General features: G+C 41.6%; 3 protein-coding genes across 3 annotated transcripts; 1 reads left to right on the plus strand and 2 right to left on the minus strand.

The window, feature by feature from the left end:
- Positions 1-52: 52 nt before the first annotated feature.
- On the minus strand, positions 53-2,231 carry LOC115754535 (polyvinylalcohol dehydrogenase-like). Its single transcript, XM_048279254.1, has 4 exons — positions 2,100-2,231; positions 1,561-2,003; positions 829-1,432; positions 53-622 (listed from the first exon to the last, which is right to left on the minus strand). The coding sequence occupies exons 1-4, from the start codon at positions 2,187-2,189 to the stop codon at positions 164-166; spliced, it is 1,596 nt and encodes a 531-aa protein (XP_048135211.1). The 5' UTR covers positions 2,190-2,231; the 3' UTR covers positions 53-163.
- Positions 2,232-6,427: 4,196 nt separating this feature from the next.
- On the minus strand, positions 6,428-8,526 carry LOC125315070 (polyvinylalcohol dehydrogenase-like). The gene is made up of 4 exons (XM_048279023.1): positions 8,437-8,526; positions 7,893-8,335; positions 7,143-7,746; positions 6,428-7,000 (listed from the first exon to the last, which is right to left on the minus strand). Exons 1-4 carry the CDS (start codon positions 8,524-8,526, stop codon positions 6,542-6,544), a joined length of 1,596 nt encoding a protein of 531 aa, XP_048134980.1. The 3' UTR covers positions 6,428-6,541.
- A 6,975-nt stretch (positions 8,527-15,501) lies between these two features.
- LOC125315071 (probable serine/threonine-protein kinase PBL3) lies at positions 15,502-17,220 on the plus strand. Its single transcript, XM_048279024.1, has 5 exons — positions 15,502-15,741; positions 15,913-16,022; positions 16,125-16,200; positions 16,484-16,607; positions 16,811-17,220. Exons 1-5 carry the CDS (start codon positions 15,502-15,504, stop codon positions 17,218-17,220), a joined length of 960 nt encoding a protein of 319 aa, XP_048134981.1.
- Positions 17,221-27,381: the final 10,161 nt, after the last annotated feature.

Here is a 27,381-nt window from a genome sequence, read left to right on the forward strand (position 1 = left end):
TGTTTCTCCTTATGTTTCCCCCCGAAATCTTCCGATGCTACTACGATTGATGAATTGAAACTTGAAAGCAACTATGCCCTTCTTTTATTTCTTCTGGCTGCTATATCCATGGACTTTTTGAGCATGGAACAACCTAGTCCTTGCCCAAAGCGGGATGGGTATCTCATCCCAGACAGAGCGCGTAGAGGGAAGTCCCTGGTGTCCAAGTAGGATGGAACGCTGCCGTACTAACGCTATACCCGCTCCCCAGGTAGACGCACCCGTAACTTGCCGACACGCCCCCATAAACTGTTGCTCCCGTGTTGTATGACCATAAGATCTTCCCCGTCATTGCCTCCATCGCGTATAAGGGACCATTAGGAGCAGGTGACCCAGCGAAAACAACACCATTGACTACTGAGACTGGCCCGGATGCGATCTCGTTGCTTGGGTTCGCTGTGGACCAGAGTATGTTGCCTGTGTTTGCGTCGAGCGCGACCCACGCACCTGCCGTTGTAGTCTGGGTCGAAGGGGCTAGGGTGAATCTCACTCGATTGCTGTTGGCGATGTTGGTGTAGATTCTTTGTCCGTCCGTCGCTGCACCCCATATGCCTCCTCCCTCTAGGCTGCCGGGCCCTGCCAACTGCACATTTTGAAGAACGATTTCATCATGTTGGGCGACTTCTTCTTATCACTAGATTGCATTAGATTGCATTAGAGTGAGACTACAATACCGAGCTGCCTCCAGGATTATACACGAGAATTAAGGCGGCGACTATTCATATGAGCGATAACGCAAAGAAGATCCATCACCTATGTAGCAAAATAAGGAACGACAGTCGTACTTACTTTGAACCATACTATGTCCCCGGTGTCTCGGTCCAGAGCCCAAGCAAAGCCACTCTTTTGCACGGCAGCTACGATGTCTCTCCAGGTGCCATTCGCCGATATACTGAGCAGCATGGGAGCCTCGCCAAAGTCCGCATCCAAGTTCGGTCCGGGAGGACAGTCGGGATTATTTGGCACCAAGCAAGCAAAGTAAAACACGTCATATCCTCCGAGTTGTCGCGCCCATCTGATCCTCCCCGATTCGATGTCGAATGCCATGATGGAATCGAAGTTCACACCCGGCCCTATGCACTGATCGGGTTGACTTGGCTTCGTGGTTTGGTTATTTTGCTTCTCTTGGCATTGTGCTACCGCTTGTGGGACCGTGTAGAGGTTCCCAGTGCCTACGTACACAAGCCTCCTTCTCGGATCGATCGCGGGACTGCTTCCCCATATGGCGGCACCGGAGTAGCCGCCACGCTTACCGCCGTTGTCTGGGATTGTGTAGGTCTGCCATATGATTGCTCCTGACCTAATACTGAGCTTCGCCAAACTGCCTCGAAAAGTGCAACATTGCTCCGCAGGTAAGGTCACTTCGAGTGATGATACTCCAACATAGAATCCCCTACAATCATAAAGAGGAGATCATAATCATCAGGTTCAAAAGGAGAGTAACTATTTCTTTTATCGTGTAGATACTTTGCAATTTCTTTTGGTACATGTTACTATGCTGGCATTAGTATTTCCATCCACCTCATATAAGCCGTTCCAGAGGTTGTTATTACTGCTAGAGGCCGGGGATCAAGCCGAGTCAACCACGTTAGTCTCCCGTCAAATCGGCTTACGGCGATAACGACTGCAGGTCCATAAATGGAGACGATCAGGAGGGGTCCGGCTATTGTAGGGGTTGACCTCGAGACTGTCACGTTCACTGTAACCCCGGTGCCCCTGAGCCCCGTCAACTCGCTTAGGTTTTGCTGCCATATCAAATCGCCGGAGAACGCGTTCACGGCGTACAAGTAGCCGTTCCACGAGGGAAAATACACGAAGCCGTTGGCTATCGCCGGGGTGGCGGATATATCCTTCCCGGCGATGAACTTCCATCTCAACTGTAAACCCCGGACGGTCAGCGGGCTGATCAACATCTCTTCTCGAGCACTTCTCGTGTTGCTCAAATCGCCTCCATGGTTTAGCCACTACATCAAATATTTGAACTCATAAACAGAAGCAGTGCAAAATGCAAAACACAACGCAATCACAGATACACGATGGCTGGGTTGGAGCTTAATTACCATGGCGACTGCACTGTCTAATACGCAAACGGTGGCCATCGCAAAGATGCAGAAGATACAGCAAGTTTTCTGAAGAAGTAGGTGAGCCATCGAGATCGAGGAACCTAATGTCCTTTCCCTTCGGGTGGATTCGACGAATGCAACACATGATTTATATGGACAAGTAAACGTGTGTTCCTCGGTATCGCTCTCTCACGTGTAAAGAGCGCTCTGTTTCAGTTGAGTTTTGAATCATTTAGAGCACTTGGGTATCTTCAACATAGGGGTGTGCAAACTAGACCGGACCGGCCCGGGACCGGCCCGGACCGGCCGGGTTGGTCCGGTCCTTGAGGTGGATGGTCCGGTCCTCAGGGTTTTTGTATTGGGACCGGACCGGCCCACCCTACTCGAACCTGGACCGCTAATAATATATAATTATTTATATATAAATATATACAATTGCAAAAAAAAAATTTGAAAACAAAACGGAATAATAAAAGTCCACTGCCCATTTTTTTCCCAACTTTGCACGGTCGCACTCTCCTCCTCAAGACTCTCTTTTTAGTCTTATTTTCCATCTTGTTTTTTGTCATCTTTTCTCTCTGCAGGCTTTTTTGAGTGCGGTTGGTAATGTTTTTATTATGTAATGGCTGGATTTGGTATTGAATTCGAACATTTTGGTTAAGTTCGTCGATCATAAAAGTCATAGCGAGTCACTATGTTTTTACCATGGCATAGTTTATTAAGTTGACTAGATTTTCAATAGTTAGCGGTCCCTCTGAGCCGGGACCGAGACCGGATCGGGACCAGCCCGGATCGGGACCGCTGGTCCCGGTCCGGTCCTTGGTCCCGAAAATATGGGGACCAGGACTATGGTCCGGTCCCCGGTTCCATACGGGGACCAGGACTATGGTCCGGTCCCCGGTTCCATACCGGGACCGGACCGGCTTGGACCATGCACACCCTAGTTCAACATAAAAATTCAATCTCTCATGAGCGTTTCCCGGAGGAAATGTGATCAAGAAAAACCCTAACCATGCAAAGCTCGCTTAGATGTCACGCCTCGCTCTTGTTGTTCACATTATTCGACAGTGTATCTCTCTATTTTTCTCCATGAAATTAACGCATGAATGAGGCAGCTTTATTCAGAAACCAAAATTTGCTCGAGTTGGGGATCTTGCCATTCATAACGGTTTGACTGAAAACTGGCGCAATTCGGACAACAAACAGAGACATTTTATTTTATATCCACCGTCCTAAGAAAATTGGTCTCTACTGTATGGAAACAAGTCCGAGTTAAGAGCTGAAGAAAAGTATGAAGAAAAATGTAAAAAGTACGTCTAAAGAGACCTCTCCAACTTTTAAGTATGTACTTCACAGGATTCGTGCACCTATTTTGGCTAACACAAGTCGGTATGTCCTTTTTTTTTCTTCTTCTTCTCAAAGTGAGGGATCTTGAGATTACATGGGTTTTCACAGTTTCCATTTCATGGACTGGGTATGCTAACCTATGAGTTCCAAGAGTATAGAGAAAGATGGATATACAATTTGAATGAGAAAATTGTCCAAAAAATACTAAACTCATTGTATGGTGGCCAATTCAATTCTAATTTTTTCAATTTTCTTGATTTAGTCCTAAATTCTTTTGACAATTTGTTAATGTAGTAATCCGAGCCAATTTAGGCCGGGAAATGACATACTTGCATAATTTTTGCAATTTTTTTTTAAATTTTCTGACTTTTTCTTTTCTTTTTCTTTTTTTCTTTTATCAAATTTCTGGCCAATGGCGTCCCGGCAACCCCCTCCTCACTGTCCTTGCCTCGCCAAGATCTTGTGAGAGTCGCGATACTCGTGCCCGGATCTTGGCGGAGGCATTGGCCCTTGCCAATGGCAAGCAAGGGTCACTGGCCATCTTTGGGGCCCCCGAGACCCCACCCATCCGGAAATCCAATGAAGAAAAGAAAGGGAAAAAACATATTTTGTTTTAAAAATTAAAAAAACTGTCTATGTCAACACCGGTCGTGTCAAGTAGGATAGTCGCTAGTGATTGGGTATCACCATAAGCATATTAGCTAGGAAGACTACATTAGCAAATGGTCAAAAGATTTAGGACTAAATTGACAAACCGGAAAGTTTAGAATTGAAGTAACGTTTCTTTGGACAATTATCCCCAATATGATACATGTGAAGATACATCATGTGTTACTTCTTTTAACTGTATTATGGAAAGTCATGTTGCATAACCATAATAAACAAAGCATGGTGAAAATGTTGAGTACATGTGTGAAGTGTGTTAGAAAAAATCCAACATTGGAGAATTGTTATAGTGTGGAGTAGTTAAAATTGTCTAATTGGCCTATTACTCAAAAACTTAAGTTTTTGAGTAGATGAGAATCTAGTCGGATATATTAGCGGGCTTGAACTTGGGCTCTTTCTTGGCCATCTCTTCGAATGAAGGTATTGAGCTTCTCTTGCACGTTTCCACTAAATGGTATTGGGATCGATAGTTGATTGGTGACTAACTCCCAATGTGTATTGGTTAATATCTCAAGGAAAGAATCTCGTGACCAATGCGGTTTTCAAGCCACGTTCATGATTTAGTTTGGCCGACAACGACAAGCTTCATAATTTGGTTAGGAGAAAGTGATTAGGAATGAAGGTGGGCATTGGATATTCAAGTTAATTCATATTGATGTAGAAGGATACTTGAATTAAGGGAACCAAACCTAGAGCTCACACACAAGGAGGATATTGTTCGGTGCACATGTGAATTGTGTTCAAAATGTCCCGTTTGTGGCGCGTTATTGTGAACAATTTTTGCATGCATCTCTAACATCTCTTTATAATTTTGTTATAGTGTTGGTAGAGAAAACTCCTATCTTGATAGAAGAAATAAGTGATAGCGGAAAAAATACACTAGAAGTGTCATAACTTTTGTACGGCGTTCACTTGAGTGCCATAACTTTCAAAACGTTCACTTAAATGCCACAACTTTCAAAAATCGTTCACTTGAGTACCATGTTGACGTGGACGCCGAAAAAGCTGACGTGGCATGCCGAAAAACTAACGTGGCTCGCCGGAAAGTTGAGGTGGCTCGCCGGAAAAGTTACTGTAACACTCAAGTGAACGATTTTTAAAAGTTATGATATTTAAGTGAACGTTTTGAAAGTTGTGGTACTCATGGTGTACTTGTCCCAGTGATAGCTAATTCATTTTCCAAGCTTCAAAGGATTTGAATCCTATAAGGTAAACAAATGAGAGAACAAGTCTCAAATCATTCTAATATATACACACACCCACACTAGCTTTCTTGTGGCTTGATCTGTATGTTTTTCCCCAGAAAATTATGTCCCACTTCGAGAAAGGACTGTCGCGTGGCCTTTACAAAGAAAATGTGGACCTCAGAGAGAGTGAAAAGCAAAGAGAACCACAACACGCATCCAGACATCCCTGAAGTGATCAGAGCAAAGCATAACGAACCTGGTCAGATTCAAGGGGCAGGTGAAAGGAGAAGAATATTTGTATCCTGGTGCCAGATGTGGACATCGATTCTGATGCACTAAAAGTTAAGCATGGCTTTGAACTTCCCTTAGCTACCATCATAAGCAGTGTCGAAGATAGATTCGTAGACTTAGCTGTGCTGTACAATATCATGTCCTGATCTATAGAGCTAGTCAGCACATCTTCCATTTTCAAGAAGAGCCGGCGGTCCATTACCAGTTCTAACGAAGTTCATGATGCTTTTGTTGTCACAAGAAAAGCTGAAAAAAGAGGGGTATAAGGTCAAAAGCTTATAAGCCGGCATTCGCAGCTCTCGTGCCCACAAGAAACATTCTCTGGGGAGTCATCTGGCCAAGAGCTGAGGCTACGTTCAAGCTCGATCTGCGGTTGACAGAGCTTTCAAGCACTTGCCGGTGAATATTCCGAAAGCTTCTAAAGTAGCAGCTTCAGCTTCTATATAAAACATGGTAGGAGAGCTGGTTGTTTAGCCCACTGGACCAAGCACACAAAAGGAATTCGAAGTTTTGGAGCTCGTTCGAACGCTTTCGAGGCCAAACAAGGCCATTGCGCTCATCAAGTATCCCCTAGAGTTCTCCTGAGCACTTCAATGGGGATTTTGAAAAGGCAAAGAAAATACAAGTGAAGCTCCTACTGAAGTGTTTGGGGGAACTCTTGGTGCCACATGATATACACCTTATTACCTTCAGAATAACGTCAGTCTTCAAGTGCTTGAGTTAAGTATGTGTCAACTTTGTGGTAAGAACGTTTGCTTTGTTTTGCCGTTCGCGCCTATTGAAACATTCACAAAATTGTGCCCATGGTCAGCATTCCACTTCTGATAATTTATTTCTTGATACTTAATAATTCACTTTTGGCTCGAGAATGAAGTGAAGGATACATTGTATAACCAACTTGTTTCCATATGGATTGTGACGCAAGAAACTAGCCGTTAGGTTTCGTACTTAGACACACAAACTATAAAGATCAGTCCCTCCAGTCCAAGTTGGATGGAACGGTGAAACTAGACCCACCTTGTACCCATTCCCATGATAAATGCACCCATAACTTATTGATATCCCTCCATACACCGTGGCTCCTGAATTGTATGACCACAGTATCTTGCCCGTCTTGGCGTCCATCGCATACACGGGCCCCTCCGGAGCCACGGAACCTGTGAACACGACCCCGTTCGCCACAGAAACCGGCCCCTGACTGGTTTCGTTGCTTGGGTTAGCTGTGGACCATAATATTTCTCCAGAACTTGCGTCCAGGGCGACCCAAGCGCCTGCTGTCGTCGTTCGGGTCGAGGGAGAGAGGGTGAAGTTCTCTCGATCGCGGTTGGCGATGTTAGTGTAGACCCTTTTGCCATCCGTGGCCGCGCCCCATATGCCTCCCCCTTCGACGCTACCAGGTCCCGCCAGCTTTCATGTCCAGAAGAATTATATTTGGAAGATAAATTAGTGAACTTCTTTGTTAAATTTATTTCACTTAGTTCATTCGTAGCATCAAGTAATTTCTTCTCTCAATTGCTAAATAGAGAACAATGAAAAACACAGTACTTACTCTAAACCATACTATCTCCCCAGTGTCACGATCCAGAGCCCAAGCAAAGCCGCTCTTTTGTACCGCGACCGCAATGTCGCGCTCAGTTCCGTTCGTACAAATCGTGATTAGCATTGGGGCTTCTCCGAAATCAGCATCCACGTTAGGCCCAGTTGGACAATCAGGATTGTTGGGCACCAAACAAGCTGCATACCATACATCGTAGCCTCCTAACTGCCGCGCCCACTTGATCCTTCCCGACTCGATCTCGAATGCCATGATAGAATTGAAGTTCACATCAGGCCCGATGCACTGGTCGGGCTCCTTTGGCGGGGTTGTCCGATTGTTTTGCCTCTCTTGGCATTCTTCCACCTCGGGCGGGGCCGTGTATAGGTTGCCTGTAGCTGCATAAGCGAGCCTCCTCTCGGGGTCTATTGCGGGGCTACTCCCCCATATGGCGGCTCCAGCGTAGGCTCCGCGTTTACCGCCGTTATCAGGGAGGGTGTAGGTTTGCCATAGGATTGCTCCGGATAGAATGTTTAGCTTAACCAAACTGCCTCTAAAGGTGCAACATTGCACAGCAGGTAAGGTCTCTTCTAGCGAGGATACTCCAACGTAATATGCCCTGAGAGAGAGAGGGTCAAATGGAAGAGAAATGAGACTACTCGTTCAATAAACTACTGAATATTGATATTGGTGTGTCCACCCTGCTGCATTTTCCGATTTAATAGTCAAGGATTAAAAATCTTTCTCCTTAGTATTTGTATCCACCTCATATAAGCCGTTCCAGAGGTCGTTATCACCGCTAGAGGCTGTGGATCAAGCCGTGTCAACCAAATTAGCCTCCCGTTGAATCGGCTCACGGCGATAACAACTGCAGGTCCATAAATTGAGACGATCAGGAGGCGTCCGGCTATCGTCGGGGTGGACCTCGAGACCGTGACGTTCACTACAGTCCCCGTGCCCCTAAGCCCCGTCAACTCGCTTAGGTTTTGCTGCCATATCAAACTGCCTGAGAACGCATTCACGGCATACAAGTAGCCGTTCCACGAGGGAAAATACACGACGCCGTTGGCTGTCGCCGGGGTGGCGGAAATATCCTTTCCAGCGGAGAACTTCCATCTCAACCGTAAAAACCGGACGGTCCACGGGCTGATCAACATCTCTTCTCGAGCACCTCTCGTGTTGCTCAAATCGCCTCCATGATTTAGCCACTGCATCAAATACTTAAAACTCATAAACAGGAGCAATTGAAAAATACAAAAAAAAAAAAAAAAAAGAACAGATTTGCGATGATGGTTTGGAGCTTAATTACCGCAGCGCCGGTGCTGTCTAATACCCAAAGGGTGCCGATCGTGAAGATACAGAAGATGCAGGAAGTTCTCTGAACACGCAGGCGAGCCATCGAGATTGAAGAACCTAATAGCCTTTTCCTCCAGGGGGATTCGACAGATCCTACGTATGATTTATACGGACAAGTTAACGTGTGTTCCTCGGTCTCATTCTCTCGTGTGTGAAGAGCTCTCTGTTTCAGTTAGGTTTGAATCATTCAGAGCACTTTCTGTATCTTCAACATCAAAATTCAATCTCTCATGAGCTGATAAACGTTTCCCTAGAGGAAATGTGGTCAAGAAAACCCTAACCATGCAAAGCTCGCTCGCTTAGACGTCACGCCTCGCTCCTGTGGTCACGTTATTCGACTTGTGTACCTCTCTATTTGTCTCCATGAAAGTAAGGCAGCTTTTATTCAGTAACTAAAACCTAAAACCTGCTCAAGTTGGGGATCTTGCCATTCATAACGTGTTTGACCTGAAAACTGGCTCAATCTGGAAAAAGAACAGAGACATCTTATTGTACTATCCACCGTCCTAAGAAAATTGGTCTGGTGAAGTACTTTGTATGGAAATAAGTCGAGTTAAGAGCTGAAGAAAAGTTAAAAGAAAAGTGTAAAAAGTAGCTCTAAACGGACCCCTCCCACTTCAAGGACGTACTTCACAGATTCATGCATCATTTTGGCTAACACAAGTTCATAATGGTTTTTTTTTCACAAAGTGAGGGATCTTGAGATTACATCAAATTTCACATTTCCCATTTCAAATTATTTTCCGCCATCTGACATGAAAAATCAAAATTTTAATTTTTCTTTTGGTTCCTTTTTCTTTGCTCCCTCTTCCTCGGCCGATCGCCGGTGACTAGCCATGGGCGAGGGACGAGCTCACCAAATGGTCGCTTTTCATATTCAAACACATTGTGCTTGATGTCGCCCTCTCATGTCAATGCTTGTGTGTGAATCTCGAGCTCACGGCTTCGAAATTTGAATTCTTTGAGGCTTTTTCCTTCTACTCTCCAGGACGTGATTTTGGTGTTTGCAATTGCATTGTGAAATTTGAGCTGGAGATTGATGGGAGAAAGCAAGGCAAGGGAGTCATCTCCGAAGAGGCAACAATCGGGCGGAGGAGGGAGCTCCGTGGGGGCGGCGGAGAGTAACATGGGGAAGAGATTAGTGAGGCAACTGAATCCAGGTGGAGGGGAGGGGAGGGGAGGGGGGAAAACGGAGGCTGCAGTGACCGGATGGATTCAAACGGCAAAACGTGAAAAATTTTAAAACTAATTCGATACATATGTAATCAATTTATGACTTTTTTGGTAATTTTCCCGATTCTAGCCACTAAATATATTTTCTATGTGACATCCGCCTATAGCCCTTACGTGGCCCATAAAAGTATTAACAAATTTTAATTTGTTTAAAGCAAATCCGTCAAATGACGATGATAAAGGGAAGTTAATAAAATACGTGAACTTCTCACCAAAGCCAACTCAATCAAGATCTCCAAGGGGTTTTGACAAAAAAAAAAAAAAAAAGGATCTCGAATGGGGGGCCCTAGAAAATATTAAGATCAAGAACTCAAAAAAAGATAAGAAAGAAAGAAAACTTTGGAATGTTATCAAAAAAGTCCTAAAAATTTTTAATTTAGCTAATTTAGTCCCAAACATTTTAGGAATCTGCCAATATAGTCCATCTAGTCAATTTAGGCTAAAAATCGCCGTGTAGATGTTGGCCTTCCTATGTGGTAAGGCTGGCATGATATGCAATTTTTTTTTTAAATTTCTTAATAATTTTCTGAATTTTTTATTTTTCTTTTCTTTTTTCTTTCATTATGGCAAGCGAGGGTCATCGGAGCTCGCCATCCGCTGGCAAAGGCCACGGACCTTTTTTAGTAAGAAAATTTTAAAAAATGAAAATTTGTCCATATCAGCACATGTTGTGCCATGTTGGATGGCCAACGCCTTTGTAAGCAATTTTCGAACAAAATAGGTTAGAAAGACTACGTTGAAAAATTATTTCTATGTTTAGGACTAAATTCATCAAATTATAAAGTTTAAAATTGAATTGGTATCTGGACAATAGGCTTACAAAAATGTTTGTAAATTTATCTAGAAATAATCTGATCTTTTTATAGCGGGTGGTTGTTTTTGAGATTTGAGAGGGAATGATTCATGAAAAGATAAAATGTGGATAGAGACTGCGTTAGGATTTGGCACACAATCATAATGGAGTAAAATTAAAAACGAGAAAAAAAATTGAGACACAAAATTTATCCTAGTTCCCAGTGATTTTCTATCGATGGGGAGAATGAACGACATTTCCAACATAATGAACTTGGTCCGAATTGTGGGTATAGTGAATTGGATTAATGGGAGAATCTTGGGGTGAGTGGATGAAAATTCTCCTTTGCTCTTCTTCTCAAATCCTTATCCCAAGCCCTATCCCTCCACATCCTCTTCAATCTTTTTCGGAGATGCTTTCTCATTCTCTGATGAACACGCAATAATATCTAGAGTTACTACATGAGAGTTCGAATGTAATTTGTACTGTGAGGAATACTACATGGATCTACTCCGGTCAGGTTGATAAAACGTGCAGCGCCTTCACGCGAGGGTTTAAACGATTAGACATGATCATTTGAAATGGTACGAGGATCGATGTTCTTTAGCTCGCCCATTCACTATGCTCACGGAAGTCTAGCCCTTTAGTATCTTTGTCCGATAAAAAGAATTGAATATGATTCAAGTGAAGTGTATAGGCCTTTTCCTTCATTTGTATGTCAAGCTTTCGAATCAGATAATCAAATAAATCACCCCACGGGAAAACTCAATTTTCTCGTATAATTGGGCGTATAAGTACAACAATTAATTAGAACCTAGTAGGATGTTTGATTCGTATCTACGATGAAAATACCGAAAGCGATAGGACCATAGAGAGACGTACCAAAGGGGGAAAAGGGGGCATGATTGGTCACAACCAAAATTATATGTCTTCTTCATCAAAACCTCCCACTTAGCCTACAGTTGCGTCCATGTTCACTTGCCCTCGGACGACTTTCTTTCCCTCTATAAAGAGCAACGTGAGATATTCTAAGAAGCCCGATCTCCACCGTCCATGTATGATAGACTGTAAATCAGCATATATTCTTCAACAATCCACAAAACTTTATCGTATCACTCGTACGTACATCGAGCTTACAAACTTTTTTCCTGAAATAGCGTTAGATGTACTAAGGCGTCTCCACGATCGGTACATGACAGATTATAAGTAAGCAAAGTACGTTGTATTTTTCAACTATCAACAAAAATATGTCACGTCACTCGTACTCTAATTTCATAGACCAATCTTAGTATATGTAGCCTTCAAAATTGTAATAGCAACACCAATTATTTTTTTTTGGTAAGGAAAAAAATAATAATAATAATTGGTGTTGCTATTACTATTGCTATTATTGTTATTGTTATTGTTATTGTTATTGTTATTTTTATTAGTAGTAGAAGAAGAAAACTTTCGTCTTGTCATTTTCACTCCACTAGCGCATTGATACAAGAAGCAGACAAGGCATTCCCGCAAGGGGGGAAAGAACGAATGAAGGAGAGTCCTCTATAAATAGTAGGGCAAGAAACCCTCGGATGAGCAAGCAACAGATGATTGAAAGAGCAGAAACATGTTAGGTTGCCTCTAGAGTTCCCCTGAGCACTTCACTGGGAACGTATGGAGAATTTTCTCTCATCGGTTTCTTGATAAATTTCCTACTGAAGTGTTTGGGGGAACTCCCGATGCCGCTTGACGATAGACTTCGCCTCCATCGATGCTCACGAGTCATGGCAAAGCTAATACAAGGGAGGTAACCGTTGATTCATAGATCGCTACTATGTGATTGCGATTTTAGAATGTGTTCTTGGTCGGTGACATATGATCGTTCGCATTGCATGTATTAGGGTTTATGAAGGGCTTGTGCCCAGTTGCTAAGGTGCTCTGGAAATATATAACCATACTATATCGTGAGAAGGATTTAAGAGGCTCATCTTAATTCATTGTTACCCTCAAAAGCACTAGCCCCTTGATTGGTTGGAGCAGAAAACATCTAATTCCCATCTGGTTTCCATTGGTGATACTCGAATGTCGAGCTTGCAGCAAAATTATCTGCTTTGTTGGAGTCGTCAAGTGAATCCCAAATTCACTTTATCTTAACATAATATCTCCATTTCATCACTTTTTCGACGTACTAGTGTCATAGCTTATTCAACTTGTCAAGCTAATCTGGCCGTACCTATCGAATGGAAGTTGTCTCATAGTCTTTGAAAATACTTCACCGGAGCTAAGCATATACGAACTCTGAATATTTGGTGTCGCTCTATCTTTTTAAGTTGATTTAGCGAAACCCTAGCTGGCAAGGGCAAGAACCATCATGTAGGAGTTCATCATTATGGTTACAGGAAGTTGGTTTGCTAATAAAAAATCATCTTTATTCTCTTTCGACTTTCGCTGGATGATCTTCACCAACTGAAATTAGAGAAGTGGTGTTACCGCACCGGAAATTGCTGGCCGAAGGCGGTGGACGAATTCCACTTTTATCTCTTACAAATTTAAGGCCATAGGAGATTCCACTACTTTAGATCACTTGTTAATCTAAGATACTGTTGTATCTATTCATTTGTTCAATTTGCTCAATTTATTTTCAGGGGAGAAAGGTCACCCGACACATATAATGTGTTCACTTCGATTTGTTTTTGTCATTCTAACAGGCTTGTTTCATCGCCTTCAAGGGAGCTCAAATGGATAATTGTTGGGATATGCTAGTTGAAGATTGGATGTACTCTCGGTTTGATCATCAAAATCTTAGTCGGATGTGCCTTGCGTCTTTGCATATTTTATGACAACATGTATAAGCAATTTAGTCATTCATGTATGCTACATTGTACGCTCAAGAAGTGGAATCATGTACTCTATATTTGATTTTATTGATTCTCATCATCTTCTAGTACACTTATTGTAGAGTGTGTACATTCGTTGACCCTAATTTTGCCTAAAGTTTAGATGTGCAGCACATTACATGACTTCTTAAAATAAGGGTGGAAGAAGATTTTTGCAAAATTAAACCAATGAGAGAAAAGGCTCGTACTGTAAATTTTTACGACACCTATTTGGAAACAGAGTCTAATCAATGAAGGGGAAGAAGCAAAACTTGTACTTTAACTTGTTTCTTATTTATAGAAGTAAACATAAATGGTAAACCCTTATGTGGATATAATTATGGATGGATTAGAGGATCTCATCAATTACAAGATACCTCAATCGTAAGCTCGTTTGACCTTGAAATAACATGTTATCTAGGACTTAAACTAAAACAGAAGTGAAGAAAAATTAGAAGGTAGTAAATGGACGTATAATTTAGAATCATTATTAGCCTAGACCAATCCAACGAAACTAAACTGTTTTCTTGTTAGCATATCGTTAAGAGTAAATTATTTCGCCTCCTCTTGTTGTGGAGTTCGAATATGGACATGCTTATTGTTAAGATACTTTTTATGGAACGATTTGATTGATCGATATTTCAACCGCGAGTACACATGTCGGTCTCCATACACGCTACTCGTCGAAAGCTGTTTTTTTATTTTTTGATGGAACAACAAAAACACATGTGCGAAGGACTCTTAACAGAAACAGACTTTGGGCTATCAAATCGGACCACAAATCAATCTCCTAGTTTGTAACTCCCAATTTCATCAACCTTGTGTCGTTTGTTGTTGTACTTTTTTGAAAATATGGTAACAAGCCACACCAGAAAGTAGCCATCTGTTGCTACATCCCCAGAAAAGAAGATGTAGCTGATATTTTTTATACATATCCGCTAAGAATTCTTGGAGGAAATTCCCATTGAAAGATTTTATAAGATCAGAACCAACTGCTTTAAAAACTTAAGTTGTTAGATGAAGGCGTGGTTTAATATTTAATTACTCTAACATTCCCCCTCTTCCTGCTCCGATACCATAAAAGATTTTAGAGACCACAGCCAACTGCTCTAAAGCTTAAGCTATTAGATGAATGCGTGGTTTAATATTTAATTATTGTAACGCCCATATCGCGGCCTCAAATGATTCCAAAAATATCATAAAATTAATTCAATCTGTTCCACTTACGCAAGATCCCTGGATTCATTTGATCCTTCGGTTTGGTCGCCCAAAGCACACGTAAACCCATGTCTTTGTGCGCTCTACTAAGTAGCACATAGTCTGCTTCACCACCAAAGCTCTGTATATCAATCTTTCCAATGTCTGTTCATCCGAAAGATCTTTAGTTTATCCGGGGTCGCACGTTGGATGGCTTTCGACCCACGAGTTTAATCAGCAACATGAGATTTTAATGGGCAATTGTTTGAGCAAAACCTCTAGCCGTGACCCGAACCATCCTATAAATATCGCTCAGCCTCCCACTGGTTCGCCTCCATTCTTTTTTGAGTTACATCTTACAACGAAATTTCTCAATCCAAAGTGGAGATTAAATAGCTGAACTTCATCTCATATCGATTAGTTTTGGTACTTTATTACGTTCAAATCAGAGTGCACACCTTGATCTTCATCTCCGGATGAAAGGCCTAAATCAAAACAAAGGGGAACTTCATCAGTTTCATCAAACTCTCGAAAGGGTACTTCTTTTTTCCTTCTTGTAAAGTTGATTTTCGATATATTTATTGGATCTCTTCTTTATCTATTCATGAACATTGAAGTTGCAATTTAATCATCTTGGTGAGCGGCAAGAATGAACGACATGGTTTGCCGCTTCAAGATCCCAGCAAGCCATCCATTTCTTCTCATCGGCCGCTCAAAGGCAAGTTTATATCTGTTCTTGATGACGGTTTCATTACGGGCTAATTGTTTGCATTCCTCATTTCTCAGGAATGAAATGCACACATGCCATTGGTGACTGGCTAGCTTTGGCAATTCCAGTTTTATCTTTTGAACTCAATTTGCATTTCGAATATTGAAAACAGAAATAGATGGGAATTTGTATGCGTATTCACGAGTCTGGCAATGAGGCGATGATTGGCTGATGAACAAGAAGAACGAGGCGTTCCATCCGTATAGGTTTCGCTGCTTTTGCTATGATGTGTTCAAGGATGCCACCGACAGGTTCGGTGGCAAAAACTTCATCGGCGAAGGTGGTTTCGACCATGTTTGCAAGGGTTGGATTAGCTATCGCACCATGAATGCGGCTAAACAGAAAAGCGGCCCGGCAATCGCTGTCAAGAGGCTCTGGGATGAGCAACCACAAGGTCAAGATGAATGGCTGGTTAGATTGATGCTCTCTTCATCTCTCGCTCTCTCTCCCCTTAGAATTTTGTACAACAACCATGCATATTTTAAAAGTTTAAACTGTTAGATGAATATATTATTTCGTAATATTTACATGGTTTGACACTCTCGCACTCTTATTCTAATGAGCTCAATGTTGTGCTTGCAGAATGAATTGAGATTCTTGAGCAAATTGATTCATCCAAATATCGTGAAGCTCATAGGGTACTGCGGCAACAACGAGCACCGAATTGTGGTTTACGAGTCTATGGCAAAGGGGTGCTTAGTAGATCAATTATTAAGAGTAACGACCAAGCAATGTGGGCTCTAAGAATGAGTGGAAGGATAATGAAATTTCATAAAACCAGTATATATTTGCAGTTCTGCTTATGATTTCAAACCTAAGGAACCTGACTTCACCTCGTGCTTTGCCGGAATAACAGAGAAATGCAGGGAGGTAAATTGGGGATGAAGAGTCAAAATCCCGATCGCGACTGCTAGAGGTTTGGATCACCTTCATTCACAATCCAAGCCGGTCATTCATCGCGATGTCAAAACCTCCAACACTTTGCTTACTGCTGTATGTTTCGCTTTTCTCTGTTTTTATGAAACAATTTCGGCTCATAGGAAAACACGATGACATAGGTTACAAGTTTACAACGTTGCTAAACGAATACACTTCGTATAATAATTCGACTGGCTCACATAGTCATAGTCAGTCATCCTCTATGATATTGCAGTGCTTCGGTGCTAAGATATCGGACTTTGGCCTCACCAAATTCGGCCCTCAGGGCAATCAGCCTCATGTCTCATCCAAACTTCTTGGCACAACAGGATACTTCGCCCCAGAATATATTGCCACAGGTACTCCAATGACAGATCTTACTATTCTTCTAATGATTTAGGGTTTTTATATACTTGGGTAAGCATATTGGCGACATTTCTTATCAGTTTTAAGTTCATTTTGATGGATCAAGCTAATAATGCTTCAAGAAGATGGTTCGAACCGTTTGTCGGCTCCTCAAAAACCCACGAGTCTCACATTCTTTTTCCATTGTAATTGGTAGATCATCTAACCCTAAAAACAGATGTTTACAACTTCGGGGTTGTTCTCCTGGAGATCTTCACAGGCTCTATGGCAACAAGGAAACATTCCAGCGGGGCTGCCGGAACCCTCGTGCAATGGGCGGAGCCCTACTTGAAGGACAAAGTCAAGTTGCATCATGTCATGGACAGTAAGCTCAATAGGAACTTCCTAATTCAAGAAGCCCAGAAGTTCACTGAAATCATAGTCAAGTGCCTTCATTTGGTCCCAAAGAGTCGACCGACAATGGCCGAAGTCGTAGCTGGACTAGAGGAAGTTCAGAGCGTGAGCAACCATAACCAGCCAAACTACGGCATCTCTAGGCACCCTAGAAGAGGGCCTCTAATAGGAAGGACTTGTTCAGAAAGGGGGAAAAAATCAGGATGGAAGTAAATAGGCTACCTGATGTAAATCGAGGTGATCGCTTTGTATCAATTTTTGAATGTAACTCATTTGCTGCAATGTTCGTGTAAATTTTGTTGAGTTTTTGCAGCTCGATTTCTTCCCGAATCTGTCGTTTCAGAGTTCGGATCCAAGCCCAAGATTGTGAAATAAATGGACAGAGAAATTGTCCGGAGAATGTCTCGCATTAAGGGTTGGTCCGGCGACCTCGGCCACACTAATTGCCGGACAATTCACTCAACTCAACTCTAAAGAGAAGGAGAGGAATATGCCTTTCTTTTCTTATTTCACCTTAATGAAATAATCATAATACTTACCTTTATATGGACTTGTTACATGACTCTATTTATTATTCTTAAATAAATCATAAATATATCTAGCATTTCAAGGAGAAAGAAACATTTAAATGGATTCCTTGATTTTACAAAACATTTAACTAAACATAAAAACACGAACGACCACAATGCATGCACGTAAGACATTCATGAATTTGGTTTCATCCCTAACAGTTTTGTCATGCATGCCCATTGGAACACTGAGTCATGTATAACCGACATACTCAGTATTTTGTGAATTTTGGGTGAATTAATTTCCTAGGCGGCCATGACGTTGCACGATAACTAGGAATTAGTATTTTGACATTTTGATATGCAATACGAATTGTACATATGGGTAGCTTTCAACTTCTGATAAACCGTTATTAGTTCTTGATGCTTGATAGATTCATTTTGGCTTGAGAATGAAGTGAAAGATATATTGTACAACCAACTTCTTCTCATAGGGATTGTGATCCAAGAAACTAGCTGTTAGGTTTCTTACTCGACACACAAAGTATAAAGATCAATCCCCACAGTCCAAGTTGGCTGGAACAGTGCCAATATGCCCACCTTATACCTAGTCCCATGATAAATGCACCCATGACTTGTTGATATCCCTCCATACACTGTGGCTCCTGAATTGTACGACCACTAAGGATGAGCATGGTTCTAGGATAGAACCTAGAACCGATTCGATTCCGGGTTCCAAGATATGCAGTGTTGATTCTAGGTTCTAAAAATTGAAGAACGTGTTCTAGTGAGTAGATTCCACGCTCTAGGTAGAAGGAGCCTGGAACCTATAACAAGTTTTTGCATTTTTCTTGGTACAAGTATTCACATAATCTTGCGGTGTTCCATGGCGTCCGTTAATGAATGTGTAATCTGGAACTATTAGTCTATGCTTCCATTTCCGACCATAATTACTACTGAAAATTTTACTTTGTTAACATTTCATAAAACAAGTGGTGGTCATTAAATATGATGATTCACTGTAATCGTTCAATTAAGAATACTTGTGAAACTTGTGGGTTCCAACTTTCAGGGTATGCATGATAGTTTTCAAGTTCCAAAATATGATGAACCTATTCCGACGGGTATATTCCAGGTTGTAAGTGGAATATGTACGAAACCTGGAACGGCTCACCCCTAATAACCATAATATCTTGCCCGTCTTGGCTTCCATCGCATACACGAGCCCATCCGGAGCCATCAAACCTGCAAACACAACCCCATTTGCCATTGAACCGACCAGGGATGCCAGGCCCTTGCCGGCCATAGTAAAAAGAAAAAATAAAAAATAATATAAATAAATAAATTATTAAATATTTGCCCACATCGGTACCGGCTGTGCCACGTGGGATAGCCGGCGTTTAAGTCGGTGATTTGCAACCAAAATTAGCCCAATGGACTCAATGAGCAAAACTGAAAAGTTTAGGACTGAATTGACAAAAATGCAATATGTTTAGAATTTTTTGGATAATTTTCCCACCAGAAAGAGGTTATGTGATCTATATATGAACTGTGAAGAATCATATGTTAAAGCTCGAGCTTACCTCTGCAACAGCAATGTTTAGTAAACAGATAGAGACGACGGCCAAGATGCCGTGAGTAATTCTCTGGCTATGGACTATGGAGGCGATGATCCATGCATGTATATGGAGATTGAAGCTCACTTTTCTTTTTCTTTATGTTGGGTATGTTTCGAGTAAATCCTAGAATTGATTGTCCTAGATGGAAAAAAAATCTTCATTTGACTTTGGAGTTGCGACAGAGGATTCATTTTTGGTCAACAAAATGCGGTGAGCAGCCAAGTTGCATATTGGTTGATGGCGTGACGATGTATAAGTGACAACCAAAATTGATTACAAGCGATGCCAAACAAAATGTTTAGGAAGCAAAAGGCAAAGGGCAAACCCAATTAAAAAACTCAACTTCTCAATAATGTCGACATCCAGATCCTCTTATTTCACGAAAAATGTGACACTTTTGAAAACTATTTTTTAGAAAGTCATTTTCCAGGAAAATTATATATTTTTCAGTGTTTAGCTAAAATTTGAACAGGAATAAGAAATTATTTGCCGCCATCCGATATGAAAAATCTAATTTCATTTTTTTGACAAAAATTACCAAAAAAATAAATTTTTTTAATTTTTCTTTTCGTTCTTTTTTCTTTGTTCACTCTTCCTCGGCCGGTTGCTCGCGACTAGCTATAAGCGAGGGGACGAGCTCACCGAACGATTCTTGTAACACTACGAAAATTTGGTCGATCCAAATAGTGAAATCTAGTCTATGGAACGGCTAGAAAATTTTAATTTGATGCCCAAGATCGGATATTGAGAAATTAGAAATCGAAAATCGGAAATTTCCGGGACCGTTACTCGAATTGGAATAAATTTCGATTAAATGAGTAATTGCGTCTTAGAATTAGAAAATTCCATATTAATCCTCATTCGGGTTAATTTGACTCGAGTTCGGATTAAATAACCCACCGTCGGATTTCCGGACGGCCGAATTACCTAGGGTGTGAAATTACCAAAATACCCTTGGCCAAAATGCAAAATTACGAAAATGTCCCTAGGGTTTTATGAGCTAAAAGACAAGGCTATTAACTCAGTGGACCCCACCTGACCAGCTCAGCCCTCAGCCATTTTTCCAAATCTCTCTCTCGTTTTCTCTCTTTTGCTCACATGTGCACCCTCCTCCCTTAACAACCGATTTTCTCCAGCCCTTCTTCTTCCTTCATTTCTTCTTTTCTTAGCGACAACCACCACTGGAAACGACCACCACACCATACGACAACATCCACAAAACTCCCTCGACACCGCCGGACCACCGTCGCACCGTCGGAGTCGCTGGAAAGCCGGTTGCTAGAACCTTCAGCAACATACCCTGTTTTCTGCCGGGATTGGGGTTGCAGAAGTGGTGCAACTGCTCCGAGCTGCCGACACCCCCACGACCACCACCTCGACCTCCAACCACCTCCTCTGATCTTCTGTGATGCCGTTCCACCGTTTGCAGTCGCCGCGAGGTCGCCGGAAAGGCTGGAACAGCCCCGAACCACAGTCTGCTCTGTTTTGACCCCTGTGATACCCGGTTCTGTTCTCAGCCCCTATCCGCCGCCGCGCCGCCCTTCTCCCCCCACCTCCGACCACCACATACTCCTCAAAACCCCCTTGAACCATCCCCACCAGCCTCGCGAAGTTCCGCTGCCGCCGGAGCCCCGAAACAGTCCCCAACCACCTCCCCTGTTTCTGTTTCCCCTGCACCCATGAAGCTGTTCTGCACTGGTTTTGCTGCTGCCGGCGCCACCTCCGGCCACCCCCATCTCCCACCGATCGCCTTACACCTCCACCACCAATCCTGAAGCCACCCACAGCCCCTAGACTCCTCAGAACAGCTCCTCAGCGGTGCCCTGCACTGTTTTTGTAAGTGGGTGCTCTGTTTTTGGGCTGGGCAGAATCTGTTGGGCCCAATTCTGTGGGCCCACGAGCTGGGCTGAGGCCCAAATAATTTGGGCACAAAGGTGGGCCTCATATTAGGCCCGCAGACGCATTAAATCAGAAGTTGGGTCCGTAGTTCGAAGATTTTGGTTCGCGATCCATACGAGCCTAAAGTTCGTGCCAAGGATTGTTCGAGGATCGTCGTTGGCCTAACCTCGCGCAATTAACGGTGAGTCGACCTCTAATCCTTGGTTAGGTCATTAATTACGTTCGGATTAGTTTATTTAGATTATTAGGTATTTAGGTAGCTCGATTAGGGCCGGTTTAGGTTAGAAACTTGGTTTAATTTTAATGGCCCTAATTGGTTAAGTTAGTCTAATTAGCTAAGATTCTATGGCTAATTGGATGAGATTGAATGATTGAATGATCGTTATTGATTGATCGAGAGTGAGTGATGGATTAGAGACGAGCGTACGATCGATTGATTAATCGAATCGGCTAATATTAAATTGTCTCTTGAATTAAATATAATTGCACCTAATTCAATCAATATTTATTATTGAATCGATTGGCTTACTTGAATTGATCGTCTAAATCGATTATCTGATTAGGTATTTTGATTGACCATTGGTGGATTGGATGTCTAGTTTGGGGGTAAATAGCCTTATTATGCGTGTAGAGCTTAGTAGATAATTTCATACATTCGTATGATTATATTTTGGTATCAATTGCACATATTGACGTGAAAACGGCCTTGGGTCGAGTCTTTATGCACACCTATGCAATCATCCGCCTATAAGGAAAATTGATGAACCGGCTTGATCGATGTGCATGCTTGTGTGGCCATGTGATGGTTATCGTCACCCAAGGGTATCAGGGGACGATACCTAATACACCTTATATATCCATCCCGGGGGTACCAGGGGGATCATTATCGTTGGCCCGGAGGTACCAGGGAACGATATCCGGTATACCTATTATATCCGTTCCGGGGGTACCGGAGGGATTATGATCGTCATACCGGGGTACCAGGGGATAATATCAGATATGTCTGTCCCGGGGGTACCAGGGGGACTATCGGTTGCCATGGCCGAAAGAAATGGAATGATGCCTTGTCTTGCCAAAGAGAGCATCGATTGACTAGAGCACTAACACCCACCGACTAGTGTGCCTAATTAAATAACCCTAGTTATGTCGATCGAACTATGTGATATTCTTCTAGTGAATTGATTAGGGGTGATTGACGTATCAAGTGTCCTTATATGTTGTATGGTTTCCTGACGGGTAAATTACATGTGATTGATTAATAGGATGTTCCGGACGAATCAACGCCCTAGCCGGGCTTAGGCGTTGACTCACTGGGATTTATTTCTCACCCTATTGTGGTTAACCTTTTTCGGGTCTAAAATGATGGAATTTAGGGTTCTGTTGGAATTGATGCTGAGGGCTATGTTGACATAGTCCTCTACCTGGAGTAGATGTGAGTTGACCCTACCCACTTCGAAGTATGGAGCTAAATGGTGTATTGTCTTGATTGGATAAGACAAGTTTGTCAATAAAATGATGTTTTTGAACTAATGTGTTTTCCTACTTGCCTATCCCTATTTTATATTTTTGTCCGGGAATATTATACGTTTCCGCATGTGTAGTTAATCTCATGGGTTGATAGCGTGCCCGAGACGCTATCCTTTTAACGCAAGGGACGAGACGACAAGGATGTCGCGCGCTCAAGGATCGTGGCATGACAGTTGCTCTTCATATTCAATCACACTGTGCTTGATGTCGCCCTCTCAAGTCAATGCTCAGGTGTGAATCTCGAGCTCACGGCTTCGAAATTTGAATTCTCTAATGTTTTTTCCTTCCACTCTTCATGCTTGCAGCTTGAAGCTTTTCAATTCATCCGAATTCGATCGAATTTGGTGGGTTGTCAAGGCGGATTCGAGTCTTGGGACGTGATTTTGGTGTTTGCAATTGCATTGTGAAATCTGAGCTAGAGATTGATGGGAGAAAGCGAGGCAAGGCAGTCGTCTCTGAAGAGGCAACAATCGAACATTGAAGGGAGCTCTGTGGGGGCAGTGGAGAGTAACACTGGGAAGAGATTAGGGAGGCAACTGAATTTGTGGGGGGTGGGGGAGGGGAACGGAGGCGAGATCGGATGAATCAAATTGGTAAAATATGAAAAATTTTAGGATTGATTTGATACATATACAATAGTTTTTTTTTATATATAATTTTCCCGATTCTAGCCACTGAATATATGTTTTCTATGTGACATCCGCCTTTAGCCCTTAGGTGGCCCATAAAAGTATTAACAATTTTTAATTTGTTTAAAGCAAATCCGCCAAATGACAATGATGGAGGGAACTTCTCACCAAAGTCAACTCAATCAAGAAGATCTCGAAGAGGTTTTGACTACAAAAAAAAAAAAGGATCTCGAAGGGGGGCCCAGAAAATATTAAGATCAAGAACTAAAAAAAGATAAGAAAGAAAGAAACTTTGGGAATGTTATAAAAAAAGTCATAAAACTTTTAGTTAGCTAAATTAGTCCTAAACATTTTAGAAATTTAACAATATAGTCTATCTAGTCAATCTGTGCCGGAAATCGCTACATGGGTGTAAGCCGTCCTATGTAACATGGTTGGCGTGATATGGATAATTTTTAATTAATTAATAATTTTCTGAATTTTTTTATTTTTCTTTTCTTTTTTCTTCTCTTCTCTTTTCTTCTTTTTTTTTTTTTATTATGACAAGTGAGGATCGCTGGAGCTCACCGGCCGCTAGCAAGGGCCACGGACCTTGCCCAGGTCTAGTTTGCAATTTTATAAATTTTCTGAATTTTTGTTATTTAATTTTTCTTTTTGTTTTATTTTTTAGAAAGGAAATTTTTTTAAAAAAAATGAAAATTTATCCACATAAGAACCTGTTGTGTCGGGATGGCCAATGCCCATGTCAGCAATTTCCGGTCAAAATGAATTAGAAAGACTACATTGAAAAATTGTTTATATGTTCAAGACTAAATTTATCAAATTATAAAGTTTAAAACTGAATTGGCATATATACAATAGGCTTACAAAAATCTTTGTAAATTTATCTAGAAATAATCTAATCTTTTTATAGTGGGTGTTTGTTTTTTAGATTTGTGACGGTTGATTAATCATGAACATTTTTTTTTAGAGGGAATGATTCATGGAAAGATAAAATCTGGATAGATATTGTTTTAGGATTCAGCATACAATCATAACGAAGTAAAATATAAAAGCAATAAAAGAAAATCAAGAAACGAGGTTTATCCTAATTCCTCGTGATTTTGTGTCGAGGGAGAGTATGAACCACATCCCCAACAAACTGAACCTAGTCCGAATTGTGGGTATAGTGAATTGGATTAATGGGAGAATCTTGGGTCGAGTGGATGAAAATTCTCCTTTGCTCTTCTTCTCAAATCCCTATCCCAAGCCCTGTCCCTCCACATCCTCTTCAATCTTTTTCAGAGATGCTTTCTCATTCTCTCATGAACACGCAATAATATCTAGGGTTACTCCATGAGTTTTCGAATGTAATTTGCACTGTGAGGAATACTCCATGGATCTACTCCAGCCAGGTTGATAAAACATGTAGCACCTTCATGCGAGGGTTTAAACTATTAGACATGATCATTTGAAATGGCACGAGGATCGATGTTCTTTAGCTCGCCTTTTCATTATGCTCACGGAAGTCTAGCCCTCTATTATCTTTGTCCAATACAAAGGATTGATTTGATTCGTGTGAAGTATATAGATCTTTTCATCCATATGTACGTTAAGTTTTTGAATCAGATAATCAAACAAATCACCACACGAGAAAACTCAATTTTCTTGTATAATTGGGCGCATAAGTACAAGAATTAATTAGAACCTAGTAAGATTTTATTCGTATCCTCGATAAAAAAAAAAAAAAAAGGGAAAGCGAAAGGACCACATAGAGACGTACCAAAGAGCGAAAAGGTGGCAGGATTGGTCACAACCAAAATTATATGTCTTCTTCATCAAAACCTCCCACTTAGCCTACAGTTGCGTCCATGTTCACTTGCCCTCGCACGACTTTCTTTCCCTGTATAAAGAGTAGCGTGAGATATTCTAAGAAGCCCGATCTCCACCGTCCATGTATGATAGACTGTAATTCAGCATATATGCTTCAACAATCCACAAAACTGTGTCGTATCACTCGTACGTACATCGAACTTACAACCTTTTTTCCTGAAATAGCGTTAGATGTACTACTAAGGCGTCTCCACGATCGGTACATGACAGATTACAAGTAAGCAAAGTACGTTGTATTTTTCAACTATCAACAAAAATATGTCACGTCACTCGTACTCTAATTTCATAGACCAATCTTAGCATATGTAGCCTTTAAAATTGTAATAACAACACCAATTATTACTATTGCTATTATTGTTATTGTTATTTTTATTAGTAGTAGAAGAAGAAAACTTTCGTCTTGTCATTTTCACTCCACTAGCGCATTGATACAAGAAGCAGACGAGGCATTCCCGCAAAGAGGGAAAGAACGAATGAAAGAGAGTCCTCTATAAATAGTAGGGCAAGAAACCCTCGGATGAGCAAGCAACAGATGATTGAAAGAGCAGAAACATGTTAGGTTGCCTCTAGAGTTCCCCTGAGCACTTCACTGAGAACGTATGGAGAATTTTCTCTCATCGGTTTCTTGATAAATTTCCTACTGAAGTGTTTGGGGGAACTCCCGATGCCGCTTGACGATAGACTTCGCCTCCATCGATGCTCACGAGTCATGGCAAAGCTGATACAAGGGAGGTAACCGTTGATTCATAGATCGCTACTATGTGATTGTGATTTTAGAATATGTTCTTGGTGGGTGATATATGATCGTTCGCATTGCATGTATTAGGGTTTATGAAGGGCTTGTGCCCAGTTGCTACAGCACTCTGGAAATATATAACCATACAAGATCGCGAGAAGTATTTAAGAGGCTCATCTTAATTCATTGTTACCCTCATAAGCAATAGCCCCTTAATTGGTTGGAGCAGAAACCATCTAATTCCCATATGGTGTCCATGATTATACTCGAATGCCGAGCTTGCAGCAAAATTATCTACTTTGTTGGAGTCGTCGAGTGAATCCTAAATTCATTTTATCCTAACAAGGTTTTGCCATTTTATCGCTTTTTCGACATGCTAGTGTCATAGCTTATTCAACTTGTCAAGCTAATTTGGCCTTACCTATCGAATGAAAGTTGTCTAGTAATCTTTGAAAATGATTCACCGAAGCAAAGCATATACGAACTCTGAATATTTGGTGTCGCTCTATCTGTTAAGTTGATTTAGCGAAACCCTAGTTGGCAAGGGCAAGAACCATGAAGTAGGAGTTCATCATTATGGTTACAGAAAGTTGGTTTGCTGATACACAATCATCTTTAGTCTCTTTCGACTTTCGCAGGATGAACTTCACCAACTGAAATTAGAGAAGTCGTGGTACCGTACCGGAAATTGCTGGCTGAAGGCGGTGGACGAATTCCACTTTTATCTCTTCAAATTTACGGCCATAGGAGAATCCAGTGCTTCAGATCACTTGTTAATCTAAGATACTGTTGTACCTATTCATTTGTTCAATTTGCTCAATTTATTTTCACGGGAGAAAGGTCACCCGACACATATAATGTGTTCGATCTGTTGGAAATAATAAAACTTATTTTGGACGTGAAAAAAAAAAATTGCAGCAGCTTTTTTTCACACTAAAGGCGGCAATCCTTGAGGCGGTGAAGTGCAGGGCAAGGTTTTTGGTCAAAGTGGGACTTTCATTAGCTGTCCAAGTGGATAAAGCAAAGACCAAGTTCAATTTTTGTTCTTTATTGGCGGTGGAGTGCAGGCAGTGGACTTGGGTATAAATATGGGGGGCATGATAGTTACTTTTTTTTTAGAGAGTAAGCCATAGAAGCCTTATGTATAGGAGTAAGAGAGTTACAGAGTTGTGAGTTTGTACTGAAAATCGTATAGTTAAGCTTGTGTTTATCTTGTGTAAAGCCTTAGCAAAGGCATTTCGAATACTACTCTCATATTTGCTTACTCAAGTTCTCTCTCACATTAAATCCTCCAAACTTCTACATCCCTTTTGGTTCTTGCAATTGGTATCAGAGCCAGCAGGCAGGAAACATGTCAAAGCCTAGGCGGTCAAGAACCGAAGTATCAAAACTAGCAACCGGAAATCGAGAACCTAGGGCATAAATCGAGGATCGTGAACTCGAAGCTAGAAATGGCATCCACCAGTGCTGTTCAATTACAACTTCCAAAGCTAAATGAGAGGAATTTCAATAACTAGTCCATCCAAATGAAGGTTCTGTTCAAATCGCAAGATTTGTGGAAGCTGGTAGAGAATGGCTACATT

Source organism: Rhodamnia argentea, chromosome 5, assembly GCF_020921035.1.
Source record: "Rhodamnia argentea isolate NSW1041297 chromosome 5, ASM2092103v1, whole genome shotgun sequence".
Taxonomy (NCBI): Eukaryota; Viridiplantae; Streptophyta; class Magnoliopsida; order Myrtales; family Myrtaceae; genus Rhodamnia; species Rhodamnia argentea.